The sequence below is a fragment of the Labeo rohita genome, chromosome 9 (genome assembly GCF_022985175.1).
Source record: "Labeo rohita strain BAU-BD-2019 chromosome 9, IGBB_LRoh.1.0, whole genome shotgun sequence".
In the NCBI taxonomy this organism is placed as follows: domain Eukaryota; kingdom Metazoa; phylum Chordata; class Actinopteri; order Cypriniformes; family Cyprinidae; genus Labeo; species Labeo rohita.
Window position 1 is genome coordinate 18,915,671 of NC_066877.1, and position 26,128 is coordinate 18,941,798.

Sequence of the window (26,128 nt, forward strand, 5' to 3'; positions counted from 1 at the left end):
GGAAACACAATTAATAGTGACAGGTAGGAGGAATTTAAATGGGCTTTGAAATTGCTGTGAAATTGTAATATAGGAGCCACTGAATAGGCCAGCATGACTGACACACAAATGCATTTGCACAAGCTGTATAGCGTTAGAAATTATTGAAGTCATTTGTGTGTGTGTGTATAGGGTGAATTCAGGTAAACTGGGACAATTAGGCCCAATTATCCTAAATAATCTCCTGCTTGTGTGTAAGCTTACCTAGTATAGCCAGCACAGTGTTGTCCTTGAGCACTTCCATGGAGCCTGAGCAGACAAAGTAGATGGCCTGCAGAGCATCACCCTGGCGAATGAGGAATTCTCCTGGAGCACAAAAGGAGGTTTTGATGATGAGCGACAGAGAGCGCAGACACCCTCGGCTGGCCGATTCAAACAGCGGCAGCTGAAGCAGCTCTTTATTCAGGTGCATGGCGATGTCAGCCCGCAGTTCATCTGGGAAATCCTTGAGAAGCTGGGAAAGGACAAAGAGAACTTTTATTTGAAGTACTTACTATTACTTTTTATTCTTGAAAAGCATAAAATCTTTCGATTTACAGTTGATCGTCAAGAAAACAAGTGCAGCAAAGAAATTCCTCTACTTAGACTTTAACGGGAGATGTTATAGATATCAAAGCAAACAGATGGTTATGAGTTATGTAATGAGCGTTTTGAATTGGGCTCATTAAATACATTGTAAGTGTACAATGGAATCTCTTGTTTATGGGCAGATCAGAGTTACGGATGAGACTGTGAATGAAAGGCGAATGGAAAGAAAAAATAAATCAAATGATAAAAGAGATGAGGGATTATGAAACAGAATGAGAGATAGAAAGAGAGCATGGTGAAGTGAAAAGAAAATAAAGGATAAAACGCTTTAATCTCAGAGGCATTAAATGACACCAGTGATATCAAGAAGGCCAATAACAAGCAATGCAGATTGGAATCAACTGTTGTATCGAAGCTAAAATTACATAAAATATCATACTATGAGCATAATTAAGTCTGTCGCCATTCCTCGATTTTGGTCGCGTAACCATCAAAATACTGGAAGTGGCGGATTTCACAGACAGGAATCCAAGGATGCATTATATATAACACCCATTTAAAAATCATATCAAAGAATAATGCTATTGTGCATTCACAAACGATTTAATTAAATATATGTGCTTTAAGAAGGGCTGTTCGATTCAGAAAATTTTGGAATCGACTCTGATTCCAATTCCTGGTTCTGGAATCGATGAGATTCAATTCCAATAATCGATTCCTCACCGCTTTTTTCGATATTTGTTTTTTTATATAGTGGAGAAACCTAATTTCGCCATGACTGTAGGATATAAAGGTCTTAGAAAGTAGCCTAATCATAATATGAAGCTTTATTTTTAAAAAAATTATGATACATTTCTGTATTTAAATTGTAAATTTGTCTGCATTGCACATGAAATTAGTCATAGCCCACAACTGAGCAGTGGTCATGCGTTTATTGCATGAATGGAACAAGGCACAATTCAGCTGAATGATGTGTACTTCAATGGTACGGTTTGCGCAAAATTAACAAACTGTACACTGAAACAAAATAACCAGAACAACAACACTGATGAGCTCGTGGTTTATCTGTCAAATTAGATGCGCTCCCGGCCACTGATCAGTGCTCGAAAGAACCCTTTCGTGAAAACGAATCTGACTTCTAATCACTATTAGCGAGCAAGGCTGCATCCTCAAACTCAGACGTGCTCAGTACCGACTCTTCATTCAGTTTATTTTCGTGAATCGATGCTCAGTGACGTTTGAGTACAACAGTCGATATATGCAGCCTTTGTGTGATGAAGCCTTTCATTTGAGAGGCGCCCATAGATAAGCTTTGTTGAACTGAAAACGGCTATGAATGGAGAGTCGATTCCCCTTGATGGGATCGATTCCAAACTTTGGAATCGACTCTCGATTCCCAACGCCTCGGAATCGAAGAATCGATTCTTTTTGGAATCGACTCCTAGCCCTAGCTTTAATTATTTACATGCGTGTAGGTTACGTACGTGCGAGTCAGAGTGGCTCTGTTGAGAGTATGCTACTACACACAAACCATTATTTATGCGTTTCTCTGCATATTGCTGTGAGTTTGGGTTTATTATAACGTTTATCTGGGAATGCAACGTGCGCCTTTCATCAGATTTGTAAGGTAAATCAGAAGTATACATCCAGAAGTATTTTTCCAATATGCTAACTGTTCATCGCGATTTCAAAATAAAAGCTCAAACCCTCACTTACACGTTTTGATGTCCACATATTCAGGAAATTACAGTGGCGGTAGCATTTCTGTTGTAAAGAAATGGCCAAGTATTAAAGATAGTGGACATTTAACTAAAATTTTGTTTAGTCAATATTAAACAAGGATTAGATGGCGCTGTAAAGTGTAAAAACGATCGTCAGGTTGTTGGCGCCCCCTGCAGGCATTTGTTATAATGCATAATGTACATTAGTTCTATTGTTTATAATAGATTATGTTTTTTAATGTTTTTGTTCAATAAAACCATATGATTACTTGCTTTTGGTACTTCATTTGACTCTGAATTTTGATGGAGGAGCCAAGTTAATATGATATATTTTTAACTAACATGCTACTCTGTACTCAATAATTATGAATTTACAATTAAAATAAGATCTTTTTTTTTCAGGTCAAAGTTAGTTGAATTACATATTACATTTTTTCCTTAAAAAGAGGTACTTATTGCATTGAAATAAGTGCATCTCAGAAGAGGCACATTCCACAAATACAAGACATTTCAGTGTCATATAACATCAACATTCCTTAAAAATCAAATTTTATATTTAATGAATTCTGTATATTTAATTTTGATGTTTATCTAATGATTATTGCTGGAAAAGTACACAAGATGTTAAATAAAACCTGTCAAAACTTTCTCAACAGAAAATCACAAACTCTAGAAAAATAACTGAAAATTATAACAATAGTTTGACTTCCTGAGACTGGAGATCATTTACAGTTTCTAAATGTTAACTGACCACTTGCTTGAAAACGAGAGAGAGAGAAAAAAAGTACACTACTTATGAAATGCAACAGAGCTAATCATCCTCTCGTTATCAAGAAATCAAGAAACCCAACAAGTGTTCAATGAGAACAGCATGACTGTGCATACTGTCCACACTTAGAGTACACTTGTTTGAGCATGATTTATAAATTGTGAACTAGTTTTTACAATCCATTCATTTGTGCACACAAATTATTGAAAATACATTTAAAAGTACTACCTCGCTAACATCGATGCCATTGTTGACAGACCACGTCGTCTGAAAGCACTCCAGCATGCGCTGCGCGAGGGCCTTGGGAAGTCGATGCACGCGGATGAAGTCTTTGAGGTCTTTGGTACGAGTGTGATAGAGCGAGCGGCGCGAGTACATCCTCTGGATAATGGCCGTCACATTACCGAAGACCGCGGCGTGCATGAGTGCTGGAGAAAGACACAACAAACAAACATTTCAGGTAACTTAAATAATGAATTTGAAGAATGACATTGCTATGCTTCATGTTTTGTGTAATGCCACTAAGGTTTAGTAAATATGATAAACCAGGATTATTATATAAGTATAACATCCATCTTTCTGATTGCACGTGGTCAGCCATTTACAGAGAGGAATACAGACTGGATGCCATTTACACTGTTCTCCAGTAATCACTTGTAATCATTTATCAGGCAGTCGCTTTCTTTAAAAGTCACACCTAGCTTGCAAAATGTAGCTGCACCACAAATGCAATATCCAATCACCCGAGACAGGTTATACCAGGAGTTAATGTGAGAAGGGGATCTATTTTAACATCTTGTTTCGGCCTGTTTTCTTGCTATTTCTTGAAGTCAGTGTCATTGAACCGCAGGTTAATGGTTTGCAGTGCAAATCCTTTTCAGTTTACTATTTCCTCTGCATACATTCTGTTCAGGGCAACTGTTTTCACTCCACTACCAAACTCTGTATCATCTATTTATTTAACATTGTGAACTTTGCCAAAATGAGTATAAACAATCAAGTAGGATTGGAGAGTACTCATGGAGTGCTAATTGAAGTCTGCATAAATTGTTGCGGAAATTGCATGCCGCTCTTCTGTTCAAGAACTACGCTCAGCATAAGTGGCTGCACCTGGGTTATGTGCCTTTTGAGTGTTTGGATGAGCTTTGTGATGAAATTCATGAAAATCTTCAAATCGGGTGAAATAGGGCAACAGAATTATTAGAAACTAATAAAACCTGTTTCAACCACCTGATTCCAGGAGGAAGAACAAATGAGTTCTCTTGCTGAATTGTCTCTCCAAGACAGGAGTGAGGCTTTTTCTTTATTCTTGAGTTTCAGCGTGGTCTCAAACTGTGCAGCCAATATAAACTCAAGCATTTCTCATCAAATTACTCCAACAACAAATTATCCGAGCAGTGGTCGCCATATCAATTTTATACCTTCTTTCATGAATGGATGCACTTATTGAGAAGGCACTTCGGAAGAGCTATGTTCCACAAATACTGTACACGTTGGTATCATTTAATATCAACATTACTTAAAAATGCGGTGTTATATTTATTATATTTTGTGTATTTAATATGGATGTTTAGCTAATGTTTCTCACTAAATTGTGCACAAAATTTCCCCCCAAAAATTGACAAAATTTGTCAATCACCATAAAAAATGAATAGAAAATAAATCAACAGTTTAACCCCCCGAGGTTCAAGATGATTTAAGAATTTTGAAACGTTCAGCAACTTTTTCAATGACTATTATTATTATTTTGTTCTTATTTACTGAATTATGTTTTTTAGGCATGTGACCTTGCAAATTGAAATGTTTTGAAATGAACTAAATCGAATTGAACTGAAGTGAACTGAATTAAATCAAACAGCCTAATGAATTTTGGGAGAAACATCTCTTTAAGTGATATTTTTGTGTTTTTTAAAGAAGCCTTTTCTGCTCACCAAGCCTGCATTTATTTGATACAAAATACTGTAAAAAATTAAAATTTTGTAAAATAAAATTTTGAAATATTTTAACTTTTAAAATAACTGTTATCAATTTGAATATATTTTTAAAATGTAATTTATTCCTGTAATTTCAAAGCTGAATTTTTAGTATCATTACTCCAGTCATATGATCGTTCCATTCCAATATTCTGATTTGCTGCTCAAAAAACATTTATTATTATGTTAAAAACAACAGAGTAGAATTTTTTCAATTTCTTTGATGAATAGAAAGTTCAGAAGAACAGCATTTATCTGAAATAGAAATCTTTTGTATCATTATAAATGTCTTTATCATCACTTTTGATCAATTTAAAGCATCCTTGCTAAATAAAAGTGTTCATTTCTATCATTTCAACCCCCCACACCTTAATCAAAGAATCCTAAAAAAAAATGAATATTGAAAAAAGTTTTGAATATTGATAATAATAATAATAATAAATGTTTCTTGAACAGTAAAGCAGCATATTAGAACGATTTCTGAAGGACCATGTAACACTGATGACCGATGCTGAAAACTTAGCTTTGATCACAAGAATAAATTACATTTTAAAATATATTCAAATAGAAAGCAGTTTTTTTAAATAATAAAAATATTTCAAAATGTTACTATTTTTGCTGTACTTTGGATCAAATAAATGCAGGCTTGGTGAGCAGAAGAGACTTCTTTAAAAAAACATGAAAAATCTTACTGTTCAAAAACTTTTGACTGGTGTACTAGTGTACATTGTGAAACATAAAAGATATTTTGTATAGCTGGTTTTGTCCATAGAAATCAACTGGGTCTATAACAAATTTTATCGTATGGACTTTGTAAAAAAATCTGATTTTTTTTTTTCATACAATCATATTTACATGTTTTACATACTTGCATGTAGGCAGAATTGTAATTTTAGGGTGAACCATCCTTTTAAATGAAGCATAACCGAGAAGTTAATTAAGTCTAAGCTGAGAAAGCTAAACTGAGTTTAGCAAGCTTATGCTATGAAAGCACAGCCTCTGTGAAGTAAAGTTGTGTAGTAGACATCATATTATACTCCGGTTAATATAACAAACAATATGTTCACTTGTTTGACATAATTATGGTAATTTTGGGCATATCATTGTTCCCCAAATACCCTCTGTGTACATGATCTCTGTGTGTGGGTAGGAGCCCAGCTGTCAGCTGGCTGGGACAGTAATGGCCCTTAGTGGTAGAATTTGGTGACAGATTGATTCAGTGTGCATGTATGTGAGTGTGCATGGATTCAGCCATCCTCATTTGGCCCTCTTAAGTGCAATGAAGCCTGTGTCGCTCTCTTCATGGCCCAGAGGACATGCCTTAAAATTCAGTCCACTGTCACAACATCTTCCTCAAACCCACACGGGGCACATGCAGCTGAAAAATCATTACAGCTGTCCCAGCAGATAACAAGCCGCTCCATTTTTGCGGCAGTCGAATTCCGGACAGTGAGGTTAAAAGAAAACGGCGAGTGACCAACGTAAGCCACTTTATTCTAGGAGTTAAACTGGTTGGGAGATTTTAAGGATTTAAAAAATCCAAACAAATATGCCAACACTAAGGTTCTGAACCATACAAATGAAGACATACTGATTTAAAACTTCCAAGTCAATTAAACATGAAAGCAACATGTTGTGAGACATATAGAATGTTGTCCATTAACACAAACTGGTAAATGCAGGAATATTGTACAAATATGTACTCAACCTGCTTCTATAAATATGGTTGAAGATTCTGTGGTAGTTAAGCTATGGTCAATAAACCGTACTTTCCACTAAGGAAATGTGTTGAAGATAGAGGTAATCAATAAGTAGCTAAGCTTAATGAATAACGTGGTCAAAGGAAATGTTGGTGCTCTAAGAATGGAGCCTCGTGGGAAATGTAGTTTAAAAGTAAATGAGGTCAGATTGACACACAAATAGTCACTGACGGTTTACTAAAAAAAACTACTCCAATAAAGTAAATGCACCTCTGTGTCTTATGAAGAATGCAGGCCTTAGGGAAATTCAAGAAGTCTATAGGAGGTTTAGACTTTGGGGAAAATGCAGTCATTAGTGCATCTAATGTGGACTTGCAGTCTTATAGCCTTATTTTGCATGTGTATGTGTCCCGTCTGTAATTTTAGGGTTGAAATGGGTGCTCATGAGTGCCCCCTTTTGTTAGTCTATTAATGAACAGTTCATTCCATATTGCCTTGGTTATATGGGAATGCATGTTGGAGAAAAAAAAGATTAATAAATAAACAAACAAACAGGTTAATGTTGAACACAATCATTTTAAACCACTTATGTTTTCTTGTCTTTTTAATGCTTTTTCAATATTTATTAAGAAGATAATATTTCCTATTATTTATTGTATGTATTTGAATTTGCTGTTTAAGAAGTAAAAAAAATAATATGCGACTTACTTTGTCAATGATCTGTTGATCATGTATAAAATGTTGTTAATGTAAAAAAACAGAATTAGCTGATTTATGTTTTTCAGTCTATCCCAGTTGTGCACCATTACATATAAACACACTATTTTGTATTGCAGGATGGTGGAACCATCAAAAACTTGAACATTTTAAGTGTTAAATCATCACTGCTGGAGGAGACTAAATCATTTTTCTGAATATTGATGTACGGTGGGTGTGGGAAAGATAACATTTGGATCCCCCCAAGCAAAGAGAAGTTATTAAACCATGTCTTTAACACAAAGATTGAGGAAATGAAAGTGGGATTCTACCAGAGGGGTACAAATACACTTGTCCCAGCATACATGACATTCACATCATCTTCAACCTTCAAGATTTAATATTCTTGTTTAGACAGGCATTCCTGTTAGAACCGTAATTCTACAAAATTCTCATTATTTAATTATCAATACGGTTTCCCAAAACTCTTTCACCAGAATTTTGACAATTTCAAATTATGGATTTTTTTTTATTATTGTTGCATTAAAGATATTACTTGCAAGTACTGTTAGCTGATGCCCAATTAGCAAAGTTATGAGCTGTTATTTTTTGATATTTTGTCTACACTACTGTTTTAAGGTGTAGGGTCTTGAAAATTCAGCTTTGCCACTGCAGGAATAAATGACATTTAGCATTTTTATTTAGTTATAAAATTTACTTTAAGGGTGTGTTCACATTTGTCATGTTTGGTTAGATTAGATTAAAAAGAGTTCTGGTGCGATTGCTCTGTTAGTGTGGTTAATTTGAGTAAGTGTGAACGCTGCCATCAGAACCCTGGTGCACAAACCAAATGAACCCCGGTACGGTTGAATGGATAAACCAATGAATGAATGACCTTAAACACATGTTTTGGCTTTGTTTACAGTTTCTGGTTCACTTGCAAAAAGGGCAGTGTGAAAGCGAACCACACCAAAAAAAAAAAAAAATCCACACTGTATTTGGTCTGGACAAAAGCAAGTGAACTAGCGCACTTTCCTGGTGTGAATACACCCTGATCGCAACACGGACTAAATACTTCTAAACTAACCAATAGCAGTGAGTAATGACAAGATGAAACGCTATGCAAAATGATTTCATGTAGGGAACAAGAGGTGTATCCAAAACAAAATGAGCAGAGGGCAAACATGGAGCAACGAGGAGGTAAAGTGCCTTTTATGAGCTCTTTTAGTTTGCAGGTGGTGAAAATAAAATCATATACACGCAACAGTGAGCACGCTTAGTCCAGCAGACTGCATTAGGTTTGACTTAAAGTGGCGCTGAACAGGCCGATCAGTGAATGGGTACTTTGATGTCATACACCCGCAGCTTCACTTTAATTCAAAAGCACCTTTTCCTTTTGTTTGGAGTGTTTGGTGAGTTCCGTCTCAAAATATACATCATTTAACCCAACCTATCAGGTTGTGAACGTATCACTATGCCTTTAGGTTTGGTATCTTTAGGTTCGCTGTCAAAGATGCCAGTGTGAACGCTAAGCGGACCAAGACAAAATGTATCATTTTCCTTTTTGGTCTGGACTAAATAAACTAAACGAACCAAACTACAAGTGTGAACACACCCTAACTTGCAATAATATTTCACAATATTTGAGCAAGAAATGCAGCCTTGGTGAGCAAAAGTATAAAAGCCCATTTTTGCCACTGAATAAAAAAAATAAAAAAAGGTAATTGCGACTTTCTATTTTACAATTCTTTTTTTTTTTTCTCTGAGAATTGCGTGATACAAACTCACATTTTGCTCCTGTCTCAGAATCTCAGTGAGTGTGTATGATGCAATTCTGAGAAAAAAAAAAGAATTGCGTGATGTAAACTAAAAATTGCAAGATAAAAAGTCAGAATTGTGAAATAAAGAGTCGCAATACCTTTTTAAAAAAATTTTTCAGTGGCGGAAACAGGCTTCAATACATACAAGATTACTTTCAAGAACATTAAAAAAAATTTAACAGACACCAAACTTTTAAATACATAGATATTTACACAAATTAATTTAAAAACTTGAAACTGTGTTTTCTTGTACTTACCTCCAATCAGCATGGTGCAGATAGAGAAGATTTTCTCTGAGTCGGTATTTGCTGAGACATTGCCAAAGCCCACACTAGTCAGACTGCTTAAAGCAAAGTACAGTGATGTCACATATGAACTCCGAATCGAGGGCCCGCCTCCCAGTACAGCTCCAGTCTGTCCTGCGTTTGAAGAAGTGCCAACCGGCCCTGTTCCTGTTGTGTTCCATTGGCTCGAGTTCCACACAGTCTCATGTCCCACCAGATCAGTGCCATTCCACTGGCTTGAATTGACCACCAATCCATCCAAGATTGTGGGGCGCAGCGAATCAGGAATGAGGGATGCAAGAGGGGACAGGAAATAAGGGGTGCCCAGACGTTTACCCAGTTCATGCAACCAGCCTAAGAGAAAGAGAGAAAATGTAACATTTACTCAGTTGGCATATGTTTGACCTGTGCAATTGTTTTTTAATTTGTCATAAAGTAGTTTTGGTGATTGTTCTAATAATCATATTTTATTTCCATTCGTGTTTGCCACTATAACTACCCAAAATGCAATGAGGTTGTCCCTCCAAAACTTTTTCACTAAGTCCATGGCCACTGTCCAGGGTTCTTAGGTTACTCTCAGAATTGAGCAGATATAGAACAGCGGTCCCTGTCCATGGTGCTGAATCTGAAGCATTTTGAATACCAGCTGGTTTGCAGCAGGCCAAACTTTCTTCTGCAGCCTCTACTTTTGTTCCCTGTGGGACTGGTTCTGTACAGTTTCTTGCTCTCTTTCTTTTCTCTCCCTGCTTGTTTGTCTGCAAGTGTCTAGTTTGGAGGTAGTACAAATATATGTGGCATTAGAAATGATATTTTTCAAGAGAACCAGAAAAACTGACAGAAAAAAAGTGTGAAAGGTCAGAAAGGAAATGATGGAGATTGAGGGGAAAAAGTGCCAAAGAACCTCTTGCTAGCAGTTGTCAAGGAAGGTCTGATGCAAAATCACACATGACAAAACCACAGATAGACAAACAAACACTCACTGTTCTCATTTACACAGTGACTAGCTTCGATTTACATGACCTTTCTCATGCACACATACAGCAGAAACTTGGGTCATTTCTTTCCTGATTCCTGGTTTTGTTCAGATTAAGGATCCACTGTCACTGCTGCTTTCTGAAATCACTTATTGACCAGGTAAAAGAATATATAAAATGACTGATAATACCAGCAGTATGTAATAGTTCCATTAACATTTACATTGAGAAAGATTTGATAATAATATTGAATTGGCTTCAGAGTCAGAGTGTTATAATTGCCCCCATTACACAAATGATATTAGCCCACTGTATCTCAAATGAGAGCACACCTTAAAAGTAATTGCTTTAATACCTAATAGTATTATACAATAGTTTTCACTTTTATATGGTGCTAATGGTTTTAGCTAGCAGGAATAATGTGCATTTAAAGGACCTACATTGTGAATATTTTACATAACCAGATTTTATCTTCAACTATTTCATTTAAACGAAATAATCTTCCTCATTTTCAAAATTACATATTTTTAATTTATATTTCATAATAAATGTTACAATTACCCCAAACTCACTCAAATCCTGTGTAGTAGCTGCATTAACATAATGTTTAACCAACAACTTAAAGATAAAATATACTGTTGAGGTCAAAAGTTTACATAATTTGGAATCTGGAAAAATGATATTTTTTTTACCAAAATAAGAGAGATCATACAAAATGCATGTTATTTTTATTTAATACCGACCTGAATAAGATATTTCACATAAAAGATGTTTACATATAGTCCACGAGAATATAATAGTTGAATTTATAAAAATGACCCTGTTCAAAAGTTTACATACACCTGATTCTTAATACTGTGTTGTTACCTGAATGATCCACAGGTTTTTTTTTTTTTTTTTTTTTTTTTAATGGTAGTTGTTCAGGAGTACCTTGTTTGTCCTGTTAAACTACCTGCTGTTCTTTAGAAAAATCATTCAGGTTCCTCAAATTCTTTGGTTTTTCAGCATTTTTGCATATTTAAATCCTTTCCAACAATGACTGTATGATTTTGAGATCCATCTTTTCATACTGAGGACAACTGAAGGACTCATGTCCAGCTATTATAGAAGATTGAAACACTCACTGATGCTTCAGAAGAAAAAACAATGCATTAAGAGCCAGGAGTGAAAACTTTTTGAACTTAAAGATCAGGGTAAAGTCAACTTATTTGTTTGATAAGATCTGGGAAGACACATATGTATATTCTGTAGCTTCTGAAGGGCACTACTAAATGGAAAAAATATATATATTTAGGCAAAATTAGAAAAATGTACCTATGTACCAATGTATCTTTATTCTGTTCAAACGTTTACACCCCTGGCTCTTAAAGTAGGATCTCAAAATCATACAGTCATTGTTGGAAAGAGTTCAAATACACAAAAATGCTGAAAAACCAAAGAATTTGTGGGACCTGAAAGATTTTTCTGAAGGACAGCGGGCAGTTTAACTGTTCAGGACAAACCAGGAATTCATGAACAACTATCACTAAAAAAAAAAAAAACACAGCAGTAGATTATTCAACTAACAACAAAGTATTAAGAATCAAGTGTACAGTGAACAGGGTCATTTTTCTTATTTTGGTAAAATAATTAATGTTTTGCAGATTCTGCAAGGTGTATGTAACCTTTTGACCTCAACTGTATATTATTTACATTCAAGGCATCAAAACTTAACATTTGCATGTGTGTATGTGAAAGCTGTGGATGTCTGAACTGTCTGCGTGAAGCAGGTATGTATTAGTGAGATTTATGCAAGCTTTTCCGTTACATTGTTTGTGTAGAGTAAAAAATTGTGTTTTTGACAATTCAATTGCACTTGATGACAGAGTGCATAATTATTTGTGAAAAACAGCCATCAGCCAGTACTTGACAAGCTTATGGTCTCTAAAAAGAATAGTACACATGTAAATGTAACACTAGCAAAGAAAATTGCCAAAGATTAATTTATACCAGTAATGCCTTTGATGGAGCAGCATTAAGAAACACATACTTATTTAAGATAAAAATAATAAATAGGAAATGAATGATGAATGGAAAAATAGTGTCCCAAACCACAAAGGCTACCTTGGGTTGTAAATAACTGCAGGAGGAAAAAGGGACAAGCAAGAAAGATACATTTACATATTTAATATATCTAATGTCAGAAAACATGCCATATGTTTGATATGGTTATGAGGCACACATTATTTATTCATGGCATAAAAAGGGAGCCGAAGAGAAATTCACAGAGGTGACAAAAGTAAAGACAGCTCTTCAAGCAATGAGAAAAGTCAGGTAGAAAGGGAAAAGATTCCTTCAAGATAGTGCTAGCTAGATTTAGGGGTTAAATAAAGGGGGTTGTGCAGGATACTCAAGCAGGAATGTAGGAATCAGTAAGGGAGATTGATGTGCAAGAAGAGGATATTAAAATGCCTGTAATGATAAGACCGACAGGATAATATATTTCTACCAGTGGGGGATCTATGTTCTCTTCCAAACCACTTGAGAAAGAATCAGGAGGTTTGACTGATTTGACAGTATGATTTTTGGAGCCAACTTGAAAATCCTCTCTAGTCTCTCAGGTTCTGCTGGGCAGCTAGCCATTAAAAAGAACAGTGTTCTGCTGAGGTGAGGCCAGTGAACTGAGCGATACGGAGGAAAAAAAAGATGGAGAGGGAGGCGCAGAGCAACCAGAGTTCAATCAGCTCCTGGAGGAACCCTCTGAGAAACCTTTCATTATTGATACGGCAAAACTCCAATCCATTTACATCCTTTTATGGCCCTACTTCCAACACATATAGACAGCACTACTCAAAACTACTTCAATATTTAATTGAAATCAGTTTGCCTCACAAAGGCAAATAATAATAGCTATAAAGAACCAATGTAAAACTGGTATTCACCAGATATAAAACAACTTCTTGTAAATCTGGTACATTTCGCTATTTGAAAGCCAAAGTGTTACACATTTGAGTCTCATTAAACACTGAATGTGTCTTGTATTTCAGTGCTAAAATATTCCATCTGATGTGCAGAATGCTACAAACTTCCATTTCCACTAGCAAAACTAGACGTGTCAGGGCAGCCTCATGTGCTTAATATTTAATGGCTGGGCAATGCAAGACTGGGCGAGAGGGAATGGTGGGTGATAATGCTGGCACACCAGCAGAGACTGGATATTGGAGCAGTATCCCTGCTTTTGAAAAGAACATGTGGAAGTAATTGAAACCACTGGCCGGTGGCCAGTGTGGAATAGTGGTCAGTTAGGGCTTAGATGTGCCCGAGGATACTCCTCATGCTGAGGCCAATCAGAAAAACTTTCATTAGACATGACAGATGGTGTTAGACTGTAGGCATATTGCAGGCAATTTTCTATGAATAACTGCTCAAACTGGATGCACTCATATTTTAAGAAGTCTTTTGTTTGTGAATCAATTCAGTGACTTGAATTGCTCATAAAGACCATCAATTGTTTAGTTCCTGCACAAATTGGTTCAATGAACAATTCAATGACTCACTTGTAAAAAAAAAAAAAAACACTTGTCACAACTAGGGCTGCCCCCTAATAGTTGACAAGCAGAGGCTTGGTCAAACAAAATTTTCTTAGTCACTTAGTCGCAGAGAAGTGGCAAAGTCACGGACAGACTGTTCACCTATCATCGACCTCAAATTTGGCTTTTCATCTGAAATATGCAAGTTGTAGCAACTTTACATGACCACTCAATCTGATATTAACTTAGAAAATGTGCACTATTCAAGTGTCTGTGCGGAGTGCGGAAGCTGAACAGTAGCGCGCTTACAGATACTACGTTAATCACTTACCCCTATGTCATTCCAAAACCGTAAAAGCTTTGTTCCTCTTCGGAACACAATTAAGATATTTTGGATGAAAACCGGGAGGCTTGAGACTGTCCCACTGACTGCCAAGTAAATACCACTGTCAAGACCCAGGAAAGTATGAAAGGCATCGTCAAAATAGTCCATCTGCCATCAGTGCTTCAATCTGAATTTAATGAAGCGATGAGAATACTTTTTGTATGCAAAGAAAATAAAAATAACGACTTTATTCAACAATTCATCTCATCTGCTATTTTGGAGAATACCCGTTGGACGCAAACTGTGTCAGCCCCACCGTGTGGTGTACGCAGTTTGTGTACGCTGTCGTTATTTTTATTTTCTTTGCGTACAAAAAGTATTCTCGTCACATCATAAAATTCAGACTGAACCAATGATGGCAGATGGACTATTTTGTCGATATCTTTCATACTTTCTGGGTCTTGACAGTGGTATTTACTTGGCAGTCAATGGGACAGTCTCAAGCCTCCCGGTTTTCATCCAAAATATCTTAAATTGTGTTCCGAAGACAAACTAAGCTTTTACAGGTTTGGAACGACATGGGGGTAAGTGATTAATGAGTAACCCTTTAAAATACTCTGTCAGTTTTGGTCATACAGATAAGTGTAATACATCTTTCAAATCTGTAGTGTAAAGACATTTATTTGTGTGTACTCACAATAACAACGAAATGTTGCACTTTTGTAAAATAATGAAAGCAAACGTGTATTCTGCGATCTCGGTCTCTGTGAACTTGAGCGCAAAACTTCAAAACTCTGTGTACAGACATGAAAAATACAGAGAGTGAAATGTCTACTTTCAAATTAACCAATTCAAATAGAAAACAATTATTCTCAGATTATTCAATCCATATGAAACATGCTTACAGGTGTATAACTACTGCAAAGATGACGAGTTGAGTGAGTTGAGCGCTTATTAGGCTATGTAGGCAATTAAAAGTCTCATTATTATGATTTATGGTTTATTAAATAAGCAACTATTAGTCGACTAATGCTTAAAATGAACGACTACTAGTCGACCAGAAAAATCTTGCCATAACTATGTAACCTAAAGAAGGATACAGTAAAAAGTCCAATCAAATTAGAGAATCAGAAGTAGATCTTACATAAAATTAGTTTATAGGACTCCTAAGATATTTCCCTTAGTTCATGCTGGTCAAGAAAAAGACGAATGACCTTTAATAAATCAGGTCCTAGGAGACTGAAGCTGTCTAGATCATATCAACGTCATACACTCTTTTCCCACAACCATTTCTTTTACCCTTGGTCTTTTTTTCTCTTTCATGTGGAGGGCAACACATGGGAAGCTGAGAGAAAGGTTCATTTCCAAGTCAGACTGATGCAGTAATTCACCCGTTCATGAACAGACGTGAAAAAAGGTTTTGTTCAGACATGACACACACTTGAATGATGTGAAGTGAATGTCTTAAATCAGAGACTGTCTCATCAGTTCTTAAGAGGTGTGCTCTTCGCAGAGCCAGAGAGATTGTTCTGTCCTTCTGACAAAACGAATTATGCCAGGCTTTTTTTTTTTCATGTGTCTACCTGATTTGAAAAGTCATTTGTAATATGAAGTCTTTTTGTAAGGCACATAAAAGGTTGTTATATATTTTCAGTGTAATGAGAATATTAGTGAACAGACATCTTTAATAATAATCCGTGTGTATGAGACACTGTGAAAAGAAATCTTTCACATGTGAAAATAAATGAGACGGGTTCTGTCCAATTTAGGTCAACAAAACAAGGCACGAGTCTGATCTGTTAGACAGCTAAAATGATAACTGCCCTATTTTTTACGTTGTTGTTGTGGAATTTCTAATTTCGCTTAGAGTATGCGGTTTCATAAAACATCTAGTAAAGATATCCAGTATTTTCAGAAGTCACTTCTACTTTAGCTTAGTCACTACAAGGTATAAACAATGCAATCGAAACATGAATGAATTTAAACTTAAAAGGTTGGTAAAGCCTTGAACAGTTTATACATTTGGCACTCACCAATGTCCCAGGAACCAGGGCTGTTGTTCTCAATCTCGCTGCGACCGATGACATACCAGACACAGGCCATCCAGTGTGCCAGCAAGGCGAACATGGACATAAGTAATGTGAGTACCACTGCGCTGTACTGGGAGTAGCGCTCCAGCTTTTGCAGCAAGCGTAGAAGCCGTAACAATCGAACTGTTTTCAGCAGATGAACTCCAAAGTACTAAACACACAGATATTAAATGCATAGCTCAAAAGGAAATTGTAAAATAAACAATTAAGACAACATGCGCAGCATACGAAATGTGGTGTTCCACAAAGCTCTGTGTGAGGCCTGTTAAAAAAACTCTTAAAAAACAAATATAGGTACTGAAGCAATGGTTGGCATCAAATTATGCTTCAAAATGAGGAAAATGAACACTTACCACACTGACATTGAAGGCGTACAACAGGTCAAAAGGTAGCGCAGCAATCAGGTCCACAAAGAGCCAGGTGGTGACATAATGCACACAGATAGAACGCGCATCATACACCACCTGGCCTGATGTGCTCACAAATGTGGTGCGAAAGTTTAACACAATATCTGTCATGGGAAAAAAGAATTTATGAAAAATTAAAAGACAGATATTAATTTATTCTCACAGAATGCTGTATTTGATTCATTACCTGGTTCAGTGCCAGGTTGTAATATTTGGTCTGGGTTCTAGTGACTAATGCTATTTAATGAAAGTTGCAATTGCAGCAAATAGCACTTAAAAAGCTCAATGTATTAAATGGCTTTGAACAGAAAAGCAGCTAAAAGCAAGTTTTTGTGTAGCTTTTTTGCAAATTTTCTGATGATACAAAAACCGCTCTGTGTCATGAAATTATGTGTAATGAGCAGAAACTGATTCTGTCATTAAACACTACTGCTCTTAAACAGTGCTTATCCGCGCTGAGGATTCTAATGTAATAGCTGTAGATCTGATGTTTTGTAAAAGATTTGTACTGTATATACAGTACCGTTTAAAAGTTTGGGATCAGCAAGATTTTAAATTTTTAAAGAATTATCTTCTGCTTATCAAGGCTGCATATACTTGATCAAAATACAGAAAAAAATGTAATATTGTGAAATATTATTACAGTTTAAAATAATGGTTCTCTATTTTAATATATTTTAAAATATAATTTATTCCTGTGATGCAAAGCTGAATTTTCATCAGCCATTACTCTTCAGAAATCATTTTATTATGCTGATTTATTACTTTTATCATCAATGTTGTAAACAATTGTGCTGCTTAATTTTGTTTAAACCTGTGATTCTTCTTTCAGGTTTCTTTGTTTTGATAAATAAAAAGTCAAAAAAAAAAAAAAAACAGTATTTATTAAAAATAGAAAACAATTTTCTAAAAAAAAAAAAATCTAACGATATAAGTTTTTGCTATCACTTTTTATTTGTTTAACACATCCTCGGTGAATGAAAGTATTAATTTCTTTAAAAAAAAAAAGTTTAAATGCTAGTTTATATTGTTACAAAAGATTTCTATTTTAAAGGGGTCATCGGATGCCCATTTTCCACAAGTTGATATGATTCTTTAGGGTCTTAATGAAAAGTCTATAACATGCTTTGGTTAAAATTTCTCAATGGTAGTGCAAATAACACTTTTTTACCTTGCCAAAATCAGCTCTGCAAAAATCATCCTGTTCTGGTCGAGGTTGCTTTAAATGTTAATGAGCTCTGCTCGCCCCGCCCCTCTCTTCTCTTTGTGGAGTGACGAGCCTATTTACTTTAGCCGCATTTAGCCGCGTTTAGCTGCTAAACTTGCTAACTAGCACATTATTAGGAAAGGCGATAGCAAAGATTCATAGAAAATCCCTGCTCCGGCATCAAAACAATGGAGGTCGGACTGTTACAGCTGATTTAAGGTGGGTCTGAGGTAAGACGCTCAAGTCAATCAACTATCGTAGGAGCGGCCTCTGTCGGTGTGACGCCACACCGATTTGGCTCGATTTGAAAAAGGGGATATTATTTTTACAGATTAATTAAAAACCACTGCATGGATTTTTATCATTATAGGGTAGATGTGTACATACACTGACAACACACATTAATGTTCAAACAACATGTAAAAGTGAACTTTGCATCCGATGACCCCCTTAAATAAATACTGTTCTTTTAAACTTTTTATTTATTAAAGAATCCTGAAAAAAGTATTACAGGTTCCAACTAAATATTAAGTGTTTTCAACACTGATAATAAATCAGCATCCTACAATGATTTCTGAAGGATCATGTGACAATGAAGACTGGAGTAATGATGCTGAAAATTCAGCTTTGCATCACAGGAATAAAATACATTTTAAAATATATTCCCATAGAAAACAGTTATTTTAGATTAAGATAAAGTTACAGGAATCTGACTTTACTAATAAAGGAATTTGACATTGACCTTCAGAGTTATTTCTGAACTATAAAACATATCTTTACTATTGCTACTTGCTGAACTGTCCTTCAAAATGTTTTTAATTTCACTCTGGCATTTTTAACGTTTTAGAAATGCTGGATTCCGTTTGCTTAGTAACACCTTGAACTTTTTACTAGCTCTTAATAAATGAAAGATGTCTGGCCGTATATGACCTCTGCGACCTCTGCGAATGACTGTGTGACTCAGAAATGTACACGCACACTTGAGAAAAATAACAGAATGGTATGCTGTGTATTTTATTAGCAGGCTATGGGATCAAAAACACTTTCAATATCACCCAGGACAGAACAACTTCTTTTTACTAAACCAATGACACTGCAAAAAGACTAGGTTGGAGCTTACCTAACATGAAAAGAATTTCCACCAAGATGTCGCTCACACTCGGCGGACTTCTAGGGGTCGACGGTTCATCACGCCCTCCGACCACGGTGAAACAGACATTGTAGGGCACAGTAACTGCTACATAAAAGGTGGCTAACAAGATCAGCCAATCCCAGCCAGCTTTGAAGGTGCCATAATGGAGAAGAATGAAACGGCTCTTCTGAATGGCTGCCACTTTGTACTCTGGGATGGGCGGCTTCTCACCGAACATGTTCTAAATGACAGCATATTCAGAAATGTTTCAATGATTTTTTGTTTACTTTGGACATTTTTGTATTTCATTCAATGTTTGTACTTAATCTATTCAAGTTCTAAGTGGGTCTCACATTGTTAATTTTAAGTTTGCTCTTGTCTTGTTTCTGCAGGTGTCCAGACAGCTGGTAAAGCACAGCTCTGCTGCGGCGCCGGTTGGCATTGAAGCCCGGTGGCCGTGTGACCTTGTGCACCTCCAACCCCGTCTCCTCGTCTGAGCAGAGAACAGCCATATATCATTTTAGTTTTAGTTAGATTTAATTTCTGAATTGTTTGGCTTAACACCTAAATAACTTCAAGTTATCCGAAAAACCATATGTAGCTTTACTGTGCATTAGTAAAACATTAGCACAGATTTCCACCATTACTTCACTTAAGTTATTAGAAAATCTAGCCTCACTTCTTACCCATAATCCTCAGAGAAAACTTAACAGTGAAATCATAATTACATTTAGCCATTAGCACACACTGTGTGCTCAAATCAAATTACATTTGCATTCATTATTTATCAAGGGTTTGTAAATATGACAAAAGAGAAATGCATCCAATGAAAAACAGCAACTAAAGAGAACAATTATTAGAACAATTATGAACACAGATCGATTACACTGGAGGAAATAAACAGCCAAATTTATAATAAACAATTAAAGCCTTTAGAAGCTCTTTGGAAAAGGAAAAAGATGCCAATTTAGATTATGATTCAATTGTATCGAGAGTGTTTGTTCTCCTTCCCTCTCAAAAGGCTATCAGACTCTCATTCTGTCTACTTCACCAGGGGTGTTCAGAGTCATTCTGGAAGGTGGCCTAATTTTGTGGCATTCTGACTTAGTAGGCAAAATTTGTTTTTTTCACCCTAAAATAAAAATTCTGTCATAATTTGTACACTTTTAGTCTTTTATCTAATGCATTCCCTACCTGTAAGAATATCCTTGTTTTCTATGAATCATAGAATCAACATTTTTTCCCCAACAAAAACATCTTATGCTCCAAAAATTACTATATTTTAACAATTTTGACAGTAAATATTGACTTAATTTTCAGTTTGTTCCTCACAGAAACCTGTAGTGTGGCTTTGTAAGACTGAAAAAAATACAGTATTTTTCTTTTTGGGGTGAACTATTCATTTAATTTGACTAGGAACAACAAATAAGAACAATTACAGGAATAACTGACTATTACTTAATTATTATTTGTATTACATAGTTTCATTACGCTACTGTTCAAAAGTTTGTGGTAGGTAAGAATTTTGTAATGTTTTTGAAACATTATGCTCACCAAGGCTGTATTTATTTGATATCAAATAATAATAATAATAATAATAATTATTATTATTATTATTATTATATAATAAATAACTTTTATTCATCAAAGAATCCTGAAGAAATAAAGTATCACAGGTTCCAAAAAAATATTACGCAACACTGATAATAAATCAGCATCTTACAATGATTTCTGAAGGGATTATGTGACACTACATATATAAATCCACTGAATACTGGAGTAATGATGCTGAAAATTCAGCTGTGATCACAGGAATTAATTAGATTTTAACATATATTGAAATAGAAAAGTGTTATTTTACTTTGAAATAATATTTCACAATATTACAGGTTTTTCTGGATTTTTGATCAAATAAATGCAGCCTTGATGAGCATAAGAAATTTGGTTAAAACACAAAAAATCTTACTGATCCTAAACTTTTGAACAGCAGTATTACTTACTGACTCACACTTTTGATACATTTATATTATCTGTTCTGTTGAAAAAATAAAATAAGAAAGTAGGAAATGACATTAAAGCAGGTTTGCCCCCTTTTCATATGCTATCTAACATGTTCCCGTCAGCCTACCCTTCACTGAAGTGTTGATTTTAACTGATGACTTTAGTTTACATGACTAATTAGAGAAAGCCATCTGCCAGCTTCTTGTATACATCTTACAAATTTATTTCTAGTTCCAAATCCTCATTCCATCCGTTTATTTTATTTATTGGCTTTTTTTCCCTTTATTATATAAATCCAACCTTGCTTTTTAAAAGAATATTTGGCATAGTCAACATAATTAAAAAGGTAACTCTCACTCTTTTTAAATTGATTCCAGTTATTCACTTTTAATGAGTTGACATCACTGACCAGATATATATTATTCCCAGTGCCAGTGCAATATTTATCCCTCAGCCAAATGAACAGTAACCATGCTTTGGCTCGAGCTCAGGCCACTAAAGGGAGCTTCACACCTCCGTGCCAAGCTCTCTTCCCGGCCCTCCCTGTGTCTTGTGTGCGTCTTTTCATCTCTCTCTTTATCAGTGTACCCGTTCTCTCTCTCTCTCTGGGGAGGAGAGGTGTCAGGATTACTGTAACAGCGAGCACCACACGAGATGCTGTTGGCCTGTACAAAAACATCCAAAACACATGATGCAGCAGCCAAAAATGAGGGAGAGGGAATGAGAAACAGAGGATAGGATGAGCTTGTTAAGTATGACCAGGTGTTTGAGGTGTGTGTGAATACTAGTGGAATTAAGGGAAAATAAGAATAATCATCTCGTAATAAGCTTTGTAGAGCATCCCGTATGAGGCTGAAAGCGTTGCTGTATGTATAAAAGGATAATTTGCTCTTTTGAAACCATTCTCCCTTTGTTATAGAGCACTTTGCCTCTGTACCTACCTTTACTGTAAACAGCCATTTTTTTACACATTATGACTCTCTTGCTTTTCTCTCTTTTCATCATTGTTTTCTTTGTTCTACACAACAATACAACTTTGTTTTCATAGTGCATTTTGAAAGGTTACCCTCATTACTAAAGGTATCTGAAAGACTGTATCAACAAGCAGCAAATTATGTAAGAATCAATGTAATGGTTTCTGGGTTCTGTACACCACCAGTACACTGATGGTTCACTAAAGAACTAGAGAACAAAAATTAGGGACCCACATCTGGCTGATAACTCATAAATTCTATATTTTTTGTTGAAATGAAATGTAACTTTTCAGTTAACAGGCAATATTTGCCCCCTGGAATTGATTTCCAGGGACAATTTTTATATTTGTGAGGGCTATTTTTATAATCACCTTACAATTATAAAAACCACATGTCGTCTTTAATGTAAACTATGTAAATTTACAGTTACTCTAATCAATATTTTAAACTGTTGTCAGTAATTCACAAATCACATTCTGGCTTCATAGATAAAAATGTTGTTCCATGATGTTAGCCAAATCTAGCGCAAGTTGTGCAAGAACTCCCGTTATAATCACTAAAGCTATGAAATTAATCTTTTATTTACATCGTATCTGCACTGTGTTGTTTATGATGAAGGAATTCACGACCATTTTCAGCGCTGACTAATCTAAGCCCGTCTGATTGGCCAATGCATTCCCGAAGTTCAACAGAAACACGTTTGATTGGTTATAAGGCTCAACACAGCAAAAAAAAAAAACGTAAGAGCAATCTTATGCAGTGTGAGTGAATCTAACCGTAATTCCGCAAACTGACACTTCATTCATCTTCATATTTCATTTTAATCGTGACAGCCATAATAAATTGTTTAATTGTGCAGGGGCAATTTTTGCCCCTTTGTCTTGAATATATGGGGCATCTTTGTTCATTTTGGTGGCATTTTTGCCACAACCCCTTATTAATTTCCAACCCTGGTGTGTGTATCTACATATAATAAAAAACTCTAAAATCTAAATGTAATTTTTACATTTAGATCATTTTGACGGACAGGGTTGTAAAAAATCTGTCATAATCTACTATTACCTGGCATAGTAATTTTCATATCTTCATTATAATGACACATTTAATCTTCATTATAATAACACATTTAATTGCTTTTATTTTTATTCACATTTTTATTTTTAATCATGAACCTACAGGACGATATAGGCAGAGACTTTAATAGATTCTAATTTTTTTATGAACCAATATAGATTCTTAAATCCCATACAATATATTGGACTATACTGTTTGATCGCTGTAGCTTAAACTGGGTACTCGCCTGTGCATATATATATATATATTTTTTTTTTTTCCAGTTAACCATTCATAATCAATAATGCTATATATAGTTTATACCAAAACAATATTAAAAAATCTCTAATATTGACTGATAACCAATATGTTTTGGAGTTCTTTGAAACTTGAAAAAAAAAAAGGTTTTCCTAAGACATTAGTCTGTAAAAAGTTTTTTTTTTTTTTTTTTTTCACATTTATTTGGTAAATCCCATCATTCAGGTAGCAATACTCACCTCTTTCTGGACTCTGTTCTTCATCTTGGACCTTCTTATTGTCTGTTATGTCCTTGTGTGATACTAGAAAGAGCACCACTTCTCCCTTCTCGTTCTTAATAGGCACAATATCCAGAAGACACCAGAACTGAGTTCCTGTCAAAACATAATATCCATAATAGCCGTCAGAGTTAACATTCAACATGAACATTCAATATTGACATACATTTATTGACAGGCATTTACTGAGCCTTATATTTAGACCAGGCTTTATGTTTAAAATGTAGCACAAATCAATAAATCGCTTGATAAGACCTTTTCTGCTCATTAGTTGTAGTCTAAATCAGAGGGTTGTCTCAGCTGGCTGTACTGCCTTCATTTCCCATGAGCCCCTATTTGTACCTTGAGTTAAATTGAAAATATGTAGAAAAAAAAAACATTTTTGCAGCTCTAGACTTAGTAAATAGCAAAAGCAGCGCAGAAGGACATCTCAAAGTCACTGTCATCTAAAATGCTGCGTATCCTGTCTGGCAGGAGCATCCCATGTGAATCCATTAGATTTTAGCAGTTGAATCTAGAGCTGCAACAACTAATCGATGACATTGATTGACAAAATGTAAAAAAACTGCTTCCATAATAAAGTAACAGGCATTCAAGCACAATTCAACTCTTTAATTTGTTACTACTTATTGTTCTGCTATTAATAATAGTCACTTTTTTACACAATTAGCTGATATATTTAGCTAGATTGATGTCATATTTGGTTCCTTACCCCTCTAACCTCTGATCCTATGAGCCTAAATTATGAAAACATAAAAGTGTTCAACATGACACAAGCATGTTATAAGATGTAAATCATAACATTTTCATCTCCTGTCCTTTCCTTGCTGAGTGGTCTGATTTGTATTTCTTAGCATTTGGCCTTCCCAGAAATGAAATTCTCCATCCATCCAATTTTCCACTGATATTTGTCAATAACATCCATACATCAATGTGCGTCTCTCTCTCTCTCTCTCTCTATATATATATATAAATGAAAGTTTATAAATGTAGTATTTTGACAGGTGAGCAGAACATGTCTTGAATGCTGAGCACAGAATCTACTGTTTTGTGTCTGTGTGTATTTGTGTGCACACATGCAGGTTCTCCGACGTTCTGCAGCTGCTCAACATTATGCCAAAGCATCATATCATGCCTCATTAAATCGAGACGGAGGGAAACGGAAAGAAAGAGGTAGAACATGCTTGGTTGGAGGCTGGAGTCCCTAATGATACACAGTTCTGTGTGCGTGTTTGTGTGTGTGAATCACTAAGCCCTTTCATTAGGCACAGCTTGAGTCAAGAGAAGTAAATTTCAATAAGAAAAGAATACATTTCATTGAATCAGCGGTCAGAGACCATAGGCCATATAATACAATGAGCAGTACATTCAAAACAAACCACTTAATAAGGTCTAAGAACAGCAACATGCCAACCTATGAATAAAGCATGTGCTGCTGACAATAGGTAAATACAATAAATTGATTTGTGCCACATGTGGTGAACAGCTAAAATCAACAATGAATGATTAAACAGTCACTAGTTTGACTACACAATGGATGCAAGGTTGTTATGATGATTATTGGCCAATAAGGGCCAGGTATTATTCCTAAACCTCACATAAGAGCTCTTTAATACACTAAATTGTATCTCAAAGCAACTGTGTTTACTATTTATTGCACGTTTTAAAGAATGATTCTGAACATAAACTGCCCACAGTTTGCGATTAAATGTTGAGCAAAAATAAAACACAACAGGATTTCACATTAAATGCAGAAAGAACAAAATTTTGATTTCTTATACTTTGTTACTTGAATGATCCACAATAATATTTTTTTTGCTTGTTTTGTGTTGTGATAGTTGTTCCTTGTTAAATATTTAAACAGTTAAATATTCTTCAGAAAAATCCTTCAGGTTTTCAGCATTTTTGTGTAATTGAACCCTTAAAACTTTTGGAATCTGAAGATCACATCAAATTGTACTTATTTTGTCTTCTGGGAAACATAAGTATTTTCTGTAGCTTCTGAATGACAGTACTAAATGAAAAAAGAATGATATTTAGATGATATTCAGGCAAAATAAGAATAATGTACACATCTTCATTCTGTTCAAAAGTTTACACCCCTGGCTCTTAATGCATTGTTTTTCCTTCTAAAGCGTCAATGAGCATTTGAACCTTCTGTAATAGTTGCATGAGAGTCCCTCAATTGTACTCAGTGTGAAAAGATGGATCTTAAAATCATACAGTCATTGTTGGAAAGAGTTCAAATACACAAAAATGCTGAAAAACCAAAGAATTTGTGGGACCTGAAGGATTTTTCTGAAGTACAGCGGGCAGTTTAACTGTTCAGGACAAAAAAGGGACTCATGAACAACTATCACTTAACCAAAAAAAAAAAAAAAAACAGCTGT

General features: G+C 35.3%; 1 protein-coding gene and 1 long non-coding RNA gene across 2 annotated transcripts in view; one reads left to right on the plus strand and one right to left on the minus strand.

Moving 5' to 3' along the window:
* The window catches only part of LOC127170778 (uncharacterized), a 39,294-nt gene extending 19,590 nt beyond the window's left edge, over nucleotides 1-19,704 (plus strand). Inside the window, exons 3-4 of the long non-coding RNA XR_007828404.1 lie at nucleotides 3,315-3,517; nucleotides 19,567-19,704. This is a non-coding gene — a long non-coding RNA (uncharacterized LOC127170778). The remainder of the gene's footprint in view (nucleotides 1-3,314; nucleotides 3,518-19,566) is intronic.
* The window catches only part of kcnh3 (potassium voltage-gated channel, subfamily H (eag-related), member 3), a 136,089-nt gene that overhangs the window by 22,698 nt on the left and 87,263 nt on the right, over nucleotides 1-26,128 (minus strand). Inside the window, exons 3-10 of the mRNA XM_051119015.1 lie at nucleotides 23,700-23,834; nucleotides 19,528-19,667; nucleotides 19,163-19,415; nucleotides 16,782-16,939; nucleotides 16,372-16,579; nucleotides 9,504-9,884; nucleotides 3,286-3,485; nucleotides 244-493 (exon numbers count right to left, since the gene is read on the minus strand). Of these exons, the coding sequence (XP_050974972.1) occupies nucleotides 244-493; nucleotides 3,286-3,485; nucleotides 9,504-9,884; nucleotides 16,372-16,579; nucleotides 16,782-16,939; nucleotides 19,163-19,415; nucleotides 19,528-19,667; nucleotides 23,700-23,834 (1,725 nt within the window). The remainder of the gene's footprint in view (nucleotides 1-243; nucleotides 494-3,285; nucleotides 3,486-9,503; nucleotides 9,885-16,371; nucleotides 16,580-16,781; nucleotides 16,940-19,162; nucleotides 19,416-19,527; nucleotides 19,668-23,699; nucleotides 23,835-26,128) is intronic.